The sequence below is a fragment of the Dendrobates tinctorius genome, unplaced genomic scaffold (assembly GCF_039654945.1).
Source record: "Dendrobates tinctorius isolate UK_male_01 unplaced genomic scaffold, ASM3965494v1 ptg000126l, whole genome shotgun sequence".
Taxonomy (NCBI): Eukaryota; Metazoa; Chordata; class Amphibia; order Anura; family Dendrobatidae; genus Dendrobates; species Dendrobates tinctorius.
Window position 1 is genome coordinate 2,315,391 of NW_027361794.1, and position 18,212 is coordinate 2,333,602.

The 18,212-nt window shown below is 41.7% G+C and overlaps 1 protein-coding gene across 1 annotated transcript in view; it reads right to left on the reverse strand.

Annotated features, from left to right (window-relative positions):
• Positions 1–18,212, reverse strand: part of LOC141047268 (uncharacterized) — a 112,510-nt gene that overhangs the window by 71,366 nt on the left and 22,932 nt on the right. Inside the window, exon 8 of the mRNA XM_073542275.1 lies at positions 15,596–16,760. Coding sequence (XP_073398376.1) covers positions 15,596–16,760 — 1,165 coding nt within the window. The remainder of the gene's footprint in view (positions 1–15,595; positions 16,761–18,212) is intronic.

The following is an 18,212-nucleotide window of genomic DNA, read 5'->3' on the forward strand; positions in this document are numbered from 1 at the left end:
GTCTTCCCAGCCTGGTGCAGGGCTACAATTTTGTTTCTGGTGTCCTTTGACAGCTCTTTGGTCTTCACCATAGTGGAGTTTGGAGTCAGACTGTTTGAGGGTGTGCACAGGTGTCTTTTTATACTGATAACAGGTTTAAACAGGTGCCATTACTACAGGTAATGAGTGGAGGAAAGAGGAGACTCTTAAAGAAGTTACAGGTCTGTGAGAGCCAGAAATCTTGATTGCTTGTTTCTGACCAAATACTTATTTTCCACCATAATATGCAAATAAAATGAAAAAAAAAAAAAAAACAGACAATGTGATTTTCTGGATTTTTTTTTCTCAGTTTGTCTCCCATAGTTGAGGTCTACCTATGATGTAAATTACAGACGCATCTCATCTTTTTAAGTGGTGGAACTTGCACTTTGCTGACTGACTAAATACTTTTTTGCCTCACTGTATATACGTCTTCCCCCGACCTTACCCCCTCTGTACTACAGAACGCCAGTGACTGTCTGTCCGCAGTCTCCAATATCTTGTCCACTCTCTATCTGAAACTCAACCTCTCCAAAACTGAACTTCTTCTGCTCCCGCCATCTACTAACATCCCTAAATCTGACATTTCCCTCTCCGTGGGTGGTACCACGATAACTTCCAGGCAGCAGGCGCGCTGTTTGGGTGTTATGTTTGACACCAATCTCTCCTTCACATCCCATATACAATCTCTTGCTCGCTCTTGCCGCTTACACCTAAAGAACATCTCTAGAATCCGCCCTTTTCTCACCATGGAAACAAAAACCCTCACTGTAGCATTGATCCACTCCCGCTGGATTACTGCAATGCTCTATTAATTGGCCTCACCGTAACTCGACTATCCCCTCTCCAGTCCATACTTAATGCAGCAGCCAGGGTCGTCCATCTGGCTAATCGGTACTCGGACGTGTCCGCTCTTTGTCAGTCATTACACTGGCTGCCCATTCATTATAGGATCCAATTCAAAGTACTTGTTCTCACCCACAAAGCTCTCCACAGTGCAGCACCCCCTACATCTCCCTCATTTATGTCTATAGGCCTAGCCGTACGTTGCGCCCTGCAAACGACTTTCGACTAACCTCTGCACTAATCCGTACCTACCACTCCCGATTCCAAGACTTCTCCCGTGCTGCTCCTATCCTCTGGAATGCTCTACCCCAAAAAATTAGGACTAACCACAATTTGCATAGTTTTAGGCGCTCCCTCAAAGCACATTTGTTCAGAGCGGCTTATCACGTTCACTAATTAACCCCTTCACCCCCAAGGGTGGTTTGCACGTTCATGACCGGGCCAATTTTTACAATTCTGACCACTGTACCTTTATGAGGTCATAACTCTGGAACGCTTCCATGGATCCCGGTGATTCTGACATTGTTTAATCGTGACATATTGTACTTCATGTTAGTGGTAAAATTTCATTCAAATAACTTGCGTTTGTGAAAAAAACAGAAATTTGGCAAAAATTTTGAAAATTTCACAATTTTCCAACTTTGAATTTGTATGCCCTTAAATCACAGAGATACGGCACACAAAAAACTTGATAACTAACATTTCCCACATGTTTACTTTACATCAGCACAATTTTGGAACCAAAATTTTTTTTGTTAGGAAGTTATAAGGGTTAAAAGTTGACCAGCGATTTCTCATTTTTACAACACCATTTTATTTTTAGGACCACATAACATTTGAAGCCACTTTGAGGGGTCTATATGATAGAAAAAACCCAAAAGTGACACCATTCTAAAAACTGCACCCCTTAAGGTGCTCAAAACCACATTCAAGAAGTTTATTAACCCTTTAGGTGCGTCACAGGAATTTTTTTGAATATTTAAAAAAACAAATGAACATCTAACTTTTTTTCACAAAAAAAATACTTCAGGTTCAATTTTTTTTTAATTTTACCAAGGGTAACAGGAGAAATTGGACTGCAAAAGTTATTGTGCAATTTGTCCTGAGTACGCTGATACCTGATTTGTGGGGGGGGGGGGAACGACTGTTTCGGCGCATGGCAGAGCTCAGAATGGAAGGAGCGCCGTTTGACTTTTTCAATGCAAAATTGGCTGGAATTCAGATCGGACGCCATGTCATGTTTGGAGAGTCCCTGATGTACCTAAACAGCGGAAACCTACAAGTGACCCCATTTTGGAAACTAGACCCCCCCAAGGAACTTATCTAGATATGTGGTGAGAACTTTGAACCCACAAGGGCTTTACAGAAGTTTATAACGTACAGCGGTACAATTAAAAAATCATATTTTTTCCACAAAAATGATCTTTTCACCCCAATTTTTATTTTCCCAAGGGTAACAGGACCCTAAAAGTTATTGTGCAATTTGTCCTGAGTACACTGATACCCCACATGTGGGGGTAAACCACTATTTGGGCGCATGGCAGAGCTTGGAAGGGAAGCAGCGCCATTTGACGTTTTTGGCTGGAATTGAGATCAGACACCATGTCGCGATTGGAAAACCCCTGATGTACCAAAACAGTGGAAACCCCCCACAAATGACACCATTTTGGAAACTAGACCCCCTAAGGAACTTATCTAGATGTGTGGTGAGCACTTTGAACCCCCCAGTGCTTCACAGAAGTTTATAACGCCCGGGCGTGAAAATAAAAAAATTCGTATTTTTTCCACAAACATGATCTTTTAGTCACCATTTTTTTATTTTCCCAAGGGTAACAGGAGAAATTGAACCCCAAAAATTGTTGTCCAATTTGTCATGAGTACGCTGACACCCCATATGTGGGAGAAAACTACTGTATGGACACACGTCGGGGCTCGGAAGGGAAGCAGTGATGTTTTGGAATGCAGACTTTGATGGAATGGTCTGCGGGTGTCATGTGCGTTTTGCAATTTGTCCTGAGTAGGCGGATACCCTACATGTGGGGGTAAAACACTGTTTGGGCGCATGGCAGAGCTTGGAAGGGTAGGAGCACCATTTGACTTTTTCAACTCAGAATTGGCTGGAATTGATATCAGACGCAATGTTGCATGTGGAGAGCCCCTGATGTGCCCAAACAGTGGAAACCCCCAATTCTAACTCCAACCCGAACCCCAACACACCCCTAACCCTAATCTCAGCCCTAACCCTAGCCCTAACCCTAACGGAAAAATGGAAATAAATACATTTTTTTTATTTTATTATTTTTCCCTAACTAAGGGGGTGATAACGGGGGGGTTTGATTTACTATTTATAGCGGGTTTTTATATTTGGCAGCTGTCGCACGCTAAAAGACGCTTTTTATTGTAAAAATAGTTTTTGCATCACCACATATTGAGAGCTATAATTTTTCCGTATTTTGACCCACCGAGTCATGTGAGGTCTTATTTTTTGCGGGACGAGTTGACGTTTTTATTGGTACCATTTTCGGGCACGTGACAATTTTTGATCGCTTTTTATTCCGATTTTTGGGACGCAGAATGAACAAAAACCAGCGTTTCATGAATTTCTTTTGGGGGAGTGCGTTTACACCGTTCCGCGTGCGGTAAAATTGATAAAGCGGTTTTATTCTTCGGGTCAGTACGGTTACAGCGATACCTCATTTAGGTCGTTTTTTTATGTTTTGTCGGTTTTATGCAATGAAGACTATTTTATATAAAAAATAATTATTTTTGCATCGCTTTATTCTGCGAGCTATAACTTTTTTTATTTTTTCGCTGATGATGCTGTGTGGCGGCTCGTTTTTTGTGGGACAAGATGACGTTTTCAGCGGTACCATGGATATTTATATGCGTCTTTTTGATCGCGCGTTATTACACTTTTTGTTTAGTGGTATGATAAATCATTTTTTGCTTGGTTTTTTATTTTTTAAGGGGTTTGCTAAAGGGGTTAACTAATGGGACAGTTTTATAGGGCGGGTCGTTACGGACGCGGCGATACCTAATATGTGTACTTTTATTGTTTTTTTGTTTGTTTTTTTTATTTCCAAAAAATGGATTTATTTGGGGGAATATTTTTTTTTTTTCTAATTTATTTGGCGATTTTTTTTTAAATTATTTTAACACTTTTTTTATTTTTTTTTTACTTTATTAAATAGTCCCAGGTGGGACATCACTGTCCTGTGACAGATCGCTGATCTGTCACATCACAGATCACTGAAGAAGACTTCCTCTTTCCTGCGCTTTGCAGGCACTGAGGAAGCCAGCTTCCTGCAGGTCCCCGTCGCCATCTTGGATTCGGGGGCCTGCAGGAAAGGAGCCCCCCGCAGCAGCGCTGCACATTGCGCTGCCGTGGGGGGCTCAGGGAAGCACGGAGGGAGCCCCCTCCCTGCTGATGCTTCCCTTTAACCCCCGGTACACCGCGATCGTGTTTGATCGCGGTGTGCAAGGGGTTAACGTGTCGGGGGCGGTCCGTGACTGCCCCTGACACATTTTGCCGGGTGTCAGCTGTGATAATCAGCTGACACCCGGCCGCGATCAGCAGCGCTCACCACGTGGGTGCCGCTGATCTCGGTAGACGTACTATCCCGTCCATGGGCATAGGGGCCCGGGTCCCATGGATGGGATAGTACGTCTCATGTCAGAAAGGGGTTAAAGTCATTCTATGTGTAAGTGTGCGTGTATAGCCCATTCACTATCTCCATCCATCCTTCACTCCCTCAAGATGGCTGGACCTTCATTGTAAATACACCATTGTAAATACACACCTGTACTTTGTATCTCCCCCACCTCATTGTAGATTGTAAGCAGGGTCGTCTTATTTTGCTTTAATTATTGTATTGTTAACGTTGTTACTTATGACTTGTGTTTTGAAACTGTTAAACTGTAAAGCGCTGCGGAATATGTTGGCGCTATATAAAGATTTATTATTATTGGCGCTAGTGGAATGGTGATCCGCCCGCGCCTATTAACTAGTTAAATCCCGCTGTCAAACGCTGACAGCGGGCATTTAACTAGAGCTTCCGGCGCGCGGCCGGAAATGAGAGCATCGCAGACCCCTATCACTTGATTGGGGGTCAGCGATGCGTTGCCATAACAACCTGAGGTCTCCTCGAGACCTCTATGGCTGTTGATGGCAGATTGCTATGAGCGCCACCCGGTGGTCGGCGCTCATAGCAATGCTGTAATTCAACTACATAGAGGTGATCTATGCATCACCTCTATGTAGCAGAGGCAATCGTGCTATGGCAGCTTCTATTGAGGCTATGAAAGCATGCTAAAAGTTATAAAAAGTGTTTAAAAATTAAAAAAAAAAAACAAAAAAAACATAAAAGTTTAAATCACCCCACTTTCACCCCAATCAAAATAAAACCATAAAAAAAAAAAAAAAAAACACACACACATACTTTAGGTATTGCCGCGTTCAGAATCGCCTGATCAATAAAAAATAGATTAACCTAATCGCTAAATGGCGTAGCGGGAAGAAAAATCAAAACGCCACAATTACGTTTTTTGGTTACCACGACATTGCATTAAAATGCAATAACGGGCGATCAAAAGATCATATCTGCACAAAAACGGTATCCTTAAAAACATCAGCTTGATGCGCAATAAATAAGCCCTCACCCAACCCCAGGTCACCAAAAATGGAGACGCTATGGGTATCGGAATATGGCGCAAAACTTTTTTTTATAGCAGACTTTGGAATTTTTTTTCACCACTTAGATAAAAAAGAACCTAGATATGTTTGGGGTCTATGAACTCAATGATCTGGAGAGTCATAATGGCAGGTCAGTTTTAGCATTTAGTGAACCTAGCAAAAAAGTCAAACAAAAAAAACAAGTGTGGGATTGCATTTTTTTGCCATTTCACCGCACATGGAATTATTTTTTTTCCCATTTTGAGTACACGACATGCTAAAACCAATGATGTCATTCAAAAGTACAACTCTTCCCGCAAAAAACAAGCCCTCACATGGCCATATTGATAGAAAAATAAAGTTATGGCTCTGGGAAGAAGGGGAGCGAAAAACAAAAACGCAAAACCGAAAAAAGCTCCGGTTATTAGGGGGTTAATAGCGGGCAGTGTTAGCTGCAGGTGTCAGCTAATACTGCCCATTATCAGAGCCCACAGACCAGGGCTCCAGCTCCCCCAGCCTACGCGTCCGCTATGGAGCCATAAGTCAGGGGGACCCGACATCAGCACGGCCCCCAGTGCACGCCGCATTCAACTGTATCGCCATCAGAAGTATGTGTGCACATAAAAGCTGAGTGAGTTTCTGGGATCCAGACAGACTCTTGCATGTTTCATCCAGCCACTGACGTTTCTGGATTGTGAGTCATGGGGAAGAGGTTGATCGCTGAAGTTTTGGGGATATTTGAGCTACAAAGGCACAGGAGACTTGGTCAAACTTGAAGGAAAGATGAATGCAGCATGTTATCAGCAAACACTGGAGGCAAATTTGCAAACATCAGCCTGAAAGCTGCACATGGGATGTACTTCGACATTCCAACATGACAAAGATCCAAAACACGAGGCCAAGAATTTACAAGAACTGGGGTGCTTGTGTCCTATGAAGTGACTTTCAAGGACCTGTTTGTCATGTTACCACTGGGGTCCCGTGAGAATTGAATCAAAAACGTCCTAATAATGTAAGAAAAGGCCCTATAGAGTATCATGACAAATAGCACTAAGTATTAATGGGTATCGAGACCTGCATAACTTCATATCCAATGCTCTGCATTCCTACTCTTAGGACCTGCGCTGTGATGTCAACAACCACATCTCATCCATTATTCTTCACTGAAATGAATTACATGAAATATTACAGGAACTAAAAATAAAAAAAAACTATTAAAATATAAATATCCGGTAATGAATGATTTTTAGAGGGCATAAGCAGATAACGTGGACGAGATTTTGTCACCATTCATCCATTCATTACCCTCCTGGGCCATCTGGACCAACCCCTGCTCAAAGCAGGATTCACTAAATCATTCCAGACAGATGTCTGTCCAGCCTCTGTTTCAAAACTTCTATTGAAGGAGAGCTCACCACCTCTCGTGGCAGCCTGTTCCACTCATTGATCACTAACTGTCAAAAAGTTTTTTCTAATATCTAATCTGTGTCTCCTCCCATTCAGTTTCATCCCACTGCTTCTAGTTTTTCCTTGTGAAAATGAGAATAAAGATGATCCTTCTACAATGTCACAAACCTTGAGATATTTGTAGACAGTTATTAAGTCTCCTCTCAGTCTTCTCTTTTGCAAGCTAAATATTCCCAAATCCTGCAACCTTTCCTCATAAGACATGGTTTGCAGACCGGTGACCATTCTGGTCGCTCTTTTCTGAACTTGCACCAGTTTGTTGATGTCTTTTTTAAAATGTGGCGCCCAAAACTGGACACAGTATTCCAGATGAGGTCTGACCAAAGAGGAGTGATCTATTAGTATACCCAAGTCTTTCTCACATTTGCTGTTGCTTAGCCCTATTCCTCCCATTCTGTATATGCTTTTTTCATTTTTATTGCTGATGTAGTACTTTGCATTTTTCCCTGTTAAAAACCATTCTGATAGCTGCTGCCCACTACTCCAGTTTATTTATATCTTTTTTTAAACCTCTCTCTTCTCTAATATTAGCTATCCCTCCTGGTGTTGTGTCATCAGCAAATTTAATTAGTTTACCCTCAATTCCTTCATCTAAATCGTTGATAAAGAAGTTTAACAATACAGGGCCCAGGACAGAGCCCTGTGGTACCCCACTTGAGACATTCTTCCAACTGGATGTGCAGCCATTTACGACCACTCTTTGTGTCCATTCACTAAGCCAGTTATGAATCCACCCAACAGTTGCCTTGTCCATTCCATACTTAGTCATTTTTTTTAAATAAGGATGGGGTGAGATACTTTGTCAAATGATTTGCTGAAGTCAAGATATACAGTGGGGAAAAAAAGTATTTAGTCAGTCAGCAATAGTGCAAGTTCCACCACTAAAAAAGATGAGAGGTGTCTGTAATTTACATCATAGGTAGACCTCAACTATGGGAGACAAACTGAGAAAAAAAAAATCCAGAAAATCACATTGTCTGTTTTTTTTTCATTTTATTTGCATATTATGGTGGAAAATAAGTATTTGGTCAGAAACAAGCAATCAAGATTTCTGGCTCTCACAGACCTGTAACTTCTTTAAGAGTCTCCTCTTTCCTCCACTCATTACCTGTAGTAATGGCACCTGTTTAAACTTGTTATCAGTATAAAAAGACACCTGTGCACACCCTCAAACAGTCTGACTCCAAACTCCACTATGGTGAAGACCAAAGAGCTGTCAAAGGACACCAGAAACAAAATTGTAGCCCTGCACCAGGCTGGGAAGACTGAATCTGCAATAGCCAACCAGCTTGGAGTGAAGAAATCAACTGTGGGAGCAATAATTAGAAAATGGAAGACATACAAGACCACTGATAATCTCCCTCGATCTGGTGCTCCACGCAAAATCCCACCCCGTGGGGTCAGAATGATCACAAGAACGGTGAGCAAAAATCCCAGAACCACGCGGGGGGACCTAGTGAATGAACTGCAGAGAGCTGGGACCAATGTAACAAGGCCTACCATAAGTAACACACTACGCCACCATGGACTCAGATCCTGCAGTGCCAGACGTGTCCCACTGCTTAAGCCTGTACATGTCCGGGCCCGTCTGAAGTTTGCTAGAGAGCATTTGGATGATCCAGAGGAGTTTTGGGAGAATGTCCTATGGTCTGATGAAACCAAACTGGAACTGTTTGGTAGAAACACAACTTGTCGTGTTTGGAGGAAAAAGAATACTGAGTTGCATCCATCAAACACCATACCTACTGTAAAGCATGGTGGTGGAAACATCATGCTTTGGGGCTGTTTCTCTGCAAAGGGGCCAGGACGACTGATCCGGGTACATGAAAGAATGAATGGGGCCATGTATCGTGAGATTTTGAGTGCAAACCTCCTTCCATCAGCAAGGGCATTGAAGATGAAACGTGGCTGGGTCTTTCAACATGACAATGATCCAAAGCACACCGCCAGGGCAACGAAGGAGTGGCTTCGTAAGAAGCATTTCAAGGTCCTGGAGTGGCCTAGCCAGTCTCCAGATGTCAACCCTATAGAAAACCTTTGGAGGGAGTTGAAAGTCCGTGTTGCCAAGCGAAAAGCCAAAAACATCACTGCTCTAGAGGAGATCTGCATGGAGGAATGGGCCAACATACCAACAACAGTGTGTGGCAACCTTGTGAAGACTTACACAAAACGTTTAACCTCTGTCATTGCCAACAAAGGATATATCACAAAGTATTGAGATGAAATTTTGTTTCTGACCAAATACTTATTTTCCACCATAATATGCAAATAAAATGAAAAAAAAAACAGACAATGTGATTTTCTGGATTTTTTTTTCTCAGTTTGTCTCCCATAGTTGAGGTCTACCTATGATGTAAATTACAGACGCCTCTCATCTTTTTAAGTGGTGGAACTTGCACTATTGCTGACTGACTAAATACTTTTTTTCCCCAATGTACCTTATCTACAGCATTTCCCTGATCCACCCAGTCAGTGATTCTGTCATAGAAGGAAATTAATTTAGTCTGACATGACTTATTAGTGATAAACCCATGCTGTCACTGTTTAATCACTTCATTCTTATCCAGGTACTTACACACATGTTGTTTTATAATTTGATCAAAGATCTTTCCTGGTATTGAAGTCAGACTCACCGGCCTATAGTTGCTGGAGTCCACCTTCTTCCCCTTTTTGAAGATAGGAACAACATTTGCTCTTCTTCAGACTTCTGAGACTTCTCCTGTTCTCCAAGAATGTGCAAAGATTATGGAGAGTGGATCAAAAATGTATTCTGCTATCTCCTTCAGTACTCTGGGCTGTAATTCATCTGGGCCTGGAGACTTGAATTCATTTAGGTTAGCTAAGTGTTTCCTCACTATCTGTCTGTTTATAGATATCCTGGATTCGTCTATTCCCTTAATAGGACAGTGAAGAACAGTTGATGTTACATTTCCTTTCTGAGAGAAAACAGATGCAAAATAGGAATTTAAAAGTTCAGCCTGTCTTACCATTTCATCATTTTCTTCCTGTAAAAATCCTATAGCATCTTTGACTTTTCTTTTACTTTTGACATATCCCCAAAATCCTTTTTTATTGCTTTTGACATCTCTTGCAAGCCTCAATTCATTGTCAGCTTTAGCTGATAGGATTCGTGCCCTGCAGGTTCTGCAGACAGCAGTATATTCTTCTTTAGATATGCCTCACTCTTTCCATTTTATAAAACATTTCTTTCTTCCTTTTTAGCATGTGCTTAAGTTCTGTGTTCATCCATCCTGGTTTCCTTAAATGCTTCCTATTCTTCCCTCTTTTCGGAATTGTTAACGATTGTGCTTTGAGAATTTTATTTTTCAAGATTTCCCATCCTTCCTGGACATTTTTGTCCTTAAGGATATCCAGCCATTGGATCCCTCCAATTCTCTTTCTGAATCCCTTAAAATCTGCCTTTCTGAAATCTAAACTTGATGTCTGAGTCTTCATGGGTCTTCCTCCTCCAGTTATCCAAAATTCTAAAATATCATGGTCGCTACCTCCTAGGGTCCCAGCCACTCTTACCTCCTCAACCATTTCCTCCCTGTTTATAAGGATTAGATCCAAGGTAGCAGTTCCCCTTGTTTTCTCCCCTACCTTTTGGAAGATAAAGTTGTCAGCAAGAGAGGATACGAATTTCCTTGACCTGTTAGTTTTGCCTGAGAGAGATTCCCAACAAATGTCTGGATAGCTGAAATCTCCTATGACAACTATGCCATATTTTTTGGAGAACTTGGCCATTTGATGCATAAAGAGTTCATCCATATCTTCAGCTTGCACGGGCGGCCTGTAGTAAATGCCTACAATGGTGTCCTTTCCGTTGTTCTGCCCTTGTATTCTTACCCAGTTTCCACAGAACTCCTAGTCTCTGAAGCTTGGATCTCTGTGCAGATATATGCGTTTCTAACATGCAATGCAACACCTCCTCCTCGTTTATCAAGTCTATTTCTTACAAATAATTTGTATCCTTCTAGCCTTGTATTCCAATCATGTGTATTGTCCCACCAAGTTTCAGTGATTCAAATGACATCATATTTCTTCTGCTTTGTTAGTTGTTCCAGTTCTGCTTGTTTGATGCCCATGCTTTGTGCATTTGTATAGAAACATTTTAGTTTGTGATTGGTGGCTCTTTCTCCAATATTTTTATTATTTAGAATTTTTTGTCTTTGTTGTTCCTTTCCATTTCTAATAGCAGAGTTCTCAATAGCATTTGTCAGGCGTGTCGCTTTTTCTGGCCTTTTGCTTCCCTTCCTACATTGTTCTAGTTTAAAGCTCTCCTGATGAGTGTAGCAAGGCGACTTCCAAATACATGTTTTCCAGTCTTCGTAAAGTGCATCCCATCTCTAGCAAGTAGTTCATCATATAGGTAATTCACTCTGTGATCCAGAAATCCATAACCTGGCTGATGGCACCATCGATGTAGCCAGTTGTTCACCTGCAGAATCTTATTCCACCTCCTTGTTCCATTGCCATCCACTGGGAGGATGGAAGAGAAGACCACCTGTGCTCCCAGTTCTTTCACTTTCTTACCTAAGTTTTCAAAGTCACTGCAGATGGTTTCCAGGTCATTTCTTGCTGTGTCATTTGTCCCCACATGTATTAGCAGGACTGGGTGGTCGTTTGTAGGTCTGAAGAGTCCTGATATCCTCTCAGACACAACTTTAATTTTGGCACCTGGAAGACAGCACATTTCTCTTGAGGTTATATCCGGTCTGCAGATAGTGGCCTCTGTTCCTCTCAACAGGGAATCCCCCATGATCACCACTCTCCGTTTCTTCTTCACAACATTTTTTTTTCTCCATCCAGGTGGACTATGAGGGCGTACAAGGTTGCTGTTTGTGGGCAAAATCTTACCCTGATGTATTTCTTCATCTTTCTCCTACGTGAGAGCCTGGTACTGGTTCCTGAGCAGTATGGGTGCTGACTGCCTCCCGATCCTCCTGCTTCTCTGGGTCACATTTCCATTTCTCTATTTCTTCAGGTGCACTTCAAATTTCTTCTCTTTCTATAACATGAAGCGATAAATCTGCTCTAAGAACTCTTCACCTTCCTTAATGATCTTCAATGTAGCTAACCTCTGTTCGAGATTTTGCAACTTTTCCTCCAACAGGGACACAAGCTTGCATTTGTGGCATGTGAAGTTTGGCTTTTCCACTGGTAAGTCTGTGAACATGTAGCAAGAAATGCAGCTCACCTAATGTCTCCTGGCCTCTTCCATATTGTTAAAGAGATTTCAAAGCAATGAAAAATGAGCCAAAATCAGCACACGGTTTACCAATGTCCTCTTTTCAGCTGCAACTGCCAAAATCTAGTAATCGTTGAGCTCAGAGACTCTTCAGTCATCCCAGAAGGCACTGGGAATATGCAAATTCTCTCCTCAAGACTCTTCAGGACTCAGGATCAGTATTCAGGATGATGGCTACATCTGCACGGATATACTCAGGAAAGCAATGGCTGCAAAGTTTTCTCCACTGGAACAGCTGTCACCCCCAACGCTAAGAGCAGGAATACCGGTGGGATAGTATTTGAGGGCTCGCCAAAAAGGTTCAGATAATGAAAGTTTGGGTAGTGACAATCTCTTCCAAAAAATTTACGGCTAGAGGTTACCCAAAAAAAGTTTTGTATAAGGCATTTAATAAAGCAAAATCAACAAAGAGAGACACTCTACTGGACCCAAGAAACAAAAAAAGGAAAATTCTAATCATTAGATGCATAGAGACCAATGATGACCAAACCTCAGAAGCTATAAATATACCATCTTGCAGGCATATCCTGACTTGAAAGATATAATTGGCTCATATCCATCAGTGTCCTATCGGAAAGGGCCCAATTTACGCAAGCAACTGGTGCACAGCCATTTTACAATAATAAGGACACCACAAGCACAGACTACTTGGCCTAATAAATTACAAATGGGCTCTTATCACTGCAATACTGCAATTCAGGCCAATTTTGCAAATATCTTCCCAATTTTAAAGAAATTACGAATCTCTATGACAATCGGAAATTCAATATCAGAGACACAATAAAGGACAAAAGGAATTATTTACATAGGAGAATGCTCTGCCCAAAGTTATACATTGGAAAGACAATCCAATGATTTACATACACACACAGCTCTGCTACTAAAGCACATTTACATATGCACACAGATCCACTACAAAAGTCCATTAACATACCCATAGAGCTCTGATACAGACACACATTTACATATGCTGCATATGCATAGTTACATACAAACACAACTCTGCTGTATATAAACATTTGCATACTGTCACATCGCCATCGGATACAGGGACTGTTGTTCCTGCTTCAGCCACTAGGAGGCACCAGACTGGCACGTCGCCGTCAGACCGAAGCTCTGCTATTCCGGTCTCGGCCTCTGGGAGGCGCTGGACTGTCATGTCACGGTCAAACTTGGGGACGGCTGTTCCTGCCTCGGCCACTGGGAGGTGCCGTGGTCCGCCCGTGGGTACCGCTAACAGGGAGGAGGCTCCTCATCTGGTGGCCGCAGGCTGTGCTCCTCTGTCGGTCATGAAGGGGTTGGTGCATCACCATCGGGCCTGGTCCTGGGGGCGGTCCTAATGACATCATCAGACCATGAACCTGTGAGGGATGATCTGATCCCTCAAATACCTTGGGGCTGGTCTTGCAGGCCGCCAGATATAGTCTTGGTTTCCCCAGTGTGCTAGTTTGTTATTTGCTATCTTTGATTCTGACCTTTGCCTGGATTTCTGACTCTGCTCCTGCCTGACGATTTTGTACCTCTGCCGCCCTCCTGGTTTACGACTCTGACCTTGGCCTGGTTTTTGATGCTGCGACTGCCTAACGATTTTGTACCTCTGCCTCCCTCCCGGTTTATGACTCTGACCTTGGCCTGGATTTGACTCTGCTACTGTCTGCCGTTTTGGTACCTCTGCTGCCCACCTGGTTTAGACTTGGATTCTTGACTATGCTTTTGGTCCCGTTTTTTAACCCCTTTCTGGTGACCGTCCTGCTCTGGTCCGCTGCTCTTATTCAGACAGCTACCTCCTAGGCTCTGCTGTAAATCCAGATCCCTGTATAGGGGTAAAGGGTATCGGGGTTGCTCGGGGTGCTGTCTTACCGCAGCCCAGACTCGCAGACGGACGTCACACATACACTGTATATGCACATTACCCTATTTGTATTTCATTCCAGTTCATGTGATTGATTACATGATGTGAAAGGTCCTTGAGCTTGTGAGATGTAAGGTCCTTCAGTTGCTCACTCAGGAAGTGGAACCTCTCAAGCTCTGCACCAATCATTTAGATAATCGTGGGGCTGGAAAAGAGAGAGCAGTTCTCTCAGTGATCAGGAAGGACACTTTCATTGTTCTGACACAGGAATCTGCCTATGGTCTATAAGATGCAATTATTTATTTGGAAGATTTTTTTCTTGCTAAAAGTGTGTCTTGTACACCAAAAAAACAGTACATTCTAAGGTAATTTCCATTTAATCATACAACTTTTACATGTTTTTCTGCAATTTGCAAACAAAATATATTTACACAAATTATATATATAAACCTCAAATGTAATCAGGAGGATGATGGACAGTCACAAGCCATCAAACAAAGAACTGCTTACATTTTTGCGCCAGAAGCAGAGTGAAAGATTGGTGGTAAGCATGCCAAGACGCATGAAAGCTGTTATTTAAATTCATTGTTATTCCACTAAATATTGATTTCAGAACTCTTCCTGAGTTAAACCATTAGTATTGTTGTTTCTAAATGATTATGAACTTGTTTTCTTTGCATTGTTTGAGGTCTGAAAGCACTAGTTTTTTTTACCACTTTTCTCAGAAAAAAATACAAAATTTATTGCTTGGATATTCGGAGACAAGTTGTCAGAAGTTTATAGATTAAAAGAACAATTTACATTTTACTCAAAAATATACCTATAAAGAGAAAAATCAGTCAAACTGAAAATTTGAAAGAAGTCTCTTAATGTATGCCAGAGCTATATATATATATATAACCCCTTTTCATTCCTCTGGTTTGATCCTGTTAGAATAAAAACAATTATACAAACCTCCCATAGAGATGACGTTCATAGGTGTCGGCAACTGGGGCTCATGTGAGGCTGTTACACAATGTGAGCCCTGAACAAATCAAACAGCAGCCAAATCCCTGGCTTCCAGTTGATATTCAACACGTCCAAAGGTGGGGACAGTGAAGCTGGCCTTGATTGGCCGCAGGGCTTGTGTGATGTAACATCATATGAACACTGGGAATGCGAGTTCCGACAGCGCTGGAAATGGCGCTGGCAAGGAAGGTGAGTATGACCGATTTTAATGAGGCCAAACATGAGGAATGACAAGAGGTTACCTAGTAGTTGACAAAACCTTTAAGAAGGTACATTTTTCAGTTAAAACATTTACATTCTGAACACGAAAAAGGCTTCTACCCTGTGTGACTGTTCATGTGACTAAGAAGAGATGATTTCGTTACAAAACATTTCCCACATTTTGAACATGAAAAAGGCTTCTCCCTGGTGTGAGTTCTCTGGTGCTTAAGCAAATTTGTCTTCTGACGAAAAACATTTCCCACATTCTGAACATGAAAACGGCTTTTCCTCTGTGTGGGTTCTCTGGTGTCCAGCAAGATGTGCTTTCCACTTAAAACATTTCCCACATTCTGAACATGAAAAAGGCTTCTCCCCAGTGTGAGTTCTCTGGTGCATAACCAAATTACATTTCTTGTAAAAACATTTCCCACATTCTGAACATGAAAAAGGCTTCTCCTCTGTGTGTATTCTCTGGTGTATAACTAAATCTGATTTCTGTTTAAAACATTTCCCACATTCTGAACATGAAAAAGGCTTCTCCCCGGTGTGAGTTCTCTGGTGTATAACCAAATTTCTTTTCTGGTTAAAACATTTCCCACATTCTGAACATGAAAAAGGCTTCTCCCCGGTGTGAGTTCTCTGATGTATAACCAAATTTCTTTTCTGGTTAAAACATTTCCCACATTCTGAACATGAAAAAGGCTTCTCCCCGGTGTGAGTTCTCTGGTGACTAGCAAAATGCGTTTTCCGGATAAAACATTTTCCACATTCTGAACATGAAAAAGGCTTCTCCCCTGTGTGAATTCTCTCGTGCTTAAGCAAATCTGATTTATGGTTAAAACATTTCCCACATTCTGAACATGAAAAAGGCTTCTCCCCGGTGTGAGTTCTCTGGTGACTAGCAAGATGCGTTTTCCGGATAAAACATTTTCCACATTCTGAACATGAAAAAGGCTTCTCCCCTGTGTGAATTTTCTGGTGTATAACCAAATATGATTTCTGGTTAAAACATTTTCCACATTCTGAACATGAAAAAGGTTTTTCCCCTGTGTGAATTCTCTCGTGCTTAAGCAAATCTGATTTATGGTTAAAACATTTCCCACATTCTGAACAGGAAAATCTATTCTCTGCTGTGTGAATCTTAAGAAAAGACTTTTTGAGGGGAAAACTGATTCCATATTCGGAACGTGAAAATGGCTTCTTTGCTTTAGGACCAGTAAGTTTTTTAATGTTTATTTTGCGACTTTGATTTTCCTCAGTAATTGGTAATGAATCAGAAGACACGACCTGTTTGAAGAAATCAGATGATTGATCTTTGCTGTGAAGGGATGATATATCAGAAGTAATGGCATTCACTTCAATTGCATCCTGTGGGATCTCAAAATCTTCTGATTTAAAAACTGAAGATGTCAGCTGTCCTTCTGATCTCCTGGTACTGTCATCTGCTAAGAATAAAACCTATTATTTTTTGGATAAAATATTCTTGAATTTTTCATATTTTTAATATTTCTACTCAAACTCTTAGTAAAAATGGCAAGCTACACTACCGTTCAAAAGTTTGGGGTCACCCAGACAATTTAGTGCTTTCCATTAAAACCCATACTTTTATTAATCAAATGAGTTGCCAAATGAATTTAATATCTAGTCCAGACATTGACAAGGTTCTAAAAAAAGATTTTTATTTGAAATAATTTTCTCCTTCAAACTTTGCTTTCATCAAAGAATGCTCCCTTTGCAGCAATTACAGCATTGCAGACCTTTGGCATTCTAGCAGTTATTTTGCTGACGTAATCTGGAGAAATTTCACCCCATGCTTCCAGAAGCCCCTCCCACAAGTTGGTTTGGTTGATGGGCACTTTTTGCATACCATACGGTCAAGTTACTCCCACAACAGCTCAATGGGTTTGAGATCTGGTGACTGCGCTGGCCACTCCATTACAGATAGAATACCAGCTGCCTGCTTCTTCCCTAAATAGTTCTTGCATAATTTGGAGGTGTGCTTTGGGTCATTGTCCTGTTGTAGGATGAAATTGGCTCCAATCAAGCGCTGTCCACAGGGTATGGCATGGCGTTGCAAAATGGATAGCCTTCCTTATTCAAAATCCCTTTTACCTTGTACAAATCTCCCACTTTACCAGCACCAAAGCAACCCCAGACCATCACGTTGCCACCACCATGCTTGACAGATGGCATCAGGCACTCTTCCAGCATCTTTTCAGTTGTTCTGCATCTCACAAATGTTCAACTTTGTGATCCTAACACCTCAAACTTGGATCCATCAGTCCATAACACTTTTTCCCAATCTTCCTCTGTCCAATGTCTGTTTTGCCCATATTAATCTTTTCCTTTTATTAGCCAGTCTCAGATATAGCTTTTTCTTTGCCACTCTGCCCTCTACGCCAGCATTCCGGAGTCACCTCTTCACTGTAGACATTGACACTGGCGTTTTGTGTGTACTATTTAATGAAGCTGCCAGTTGAGGACCTGAGAGGCATCGATTTCTCAAACTACAGACTGTAATGTACTTGTCTTGTTGATTAGTTGTGAAGCGGGGCCTCCCACTTCTCTTCCTACTCTGGTTAGAGCCTGTTTGTGCTCTCCTCTGAAGGGAGTAGTACACACCGTTGTAGGAAATCTTCAGTTTCTTGGCAATTTTTCGCATGGAATATTTTTCTGGCCATTTTGAGAGTTTATTGGAACCAACAAATGCAATGCTCCATATTCTCAACTAGCTCAAAGGAAGGACAGGTTCATACCTGCTCTAATCAGCCAAACTGTCTTCAGCTGTGCTAACATTCTTGCATAAGGGTTTTCAAGGGTATTCTAACCATTCATTAGCCTTCTTACACATTTAGCAAACACAAAGTACCATAAGAACACTGGAGTGATGGTTGTTG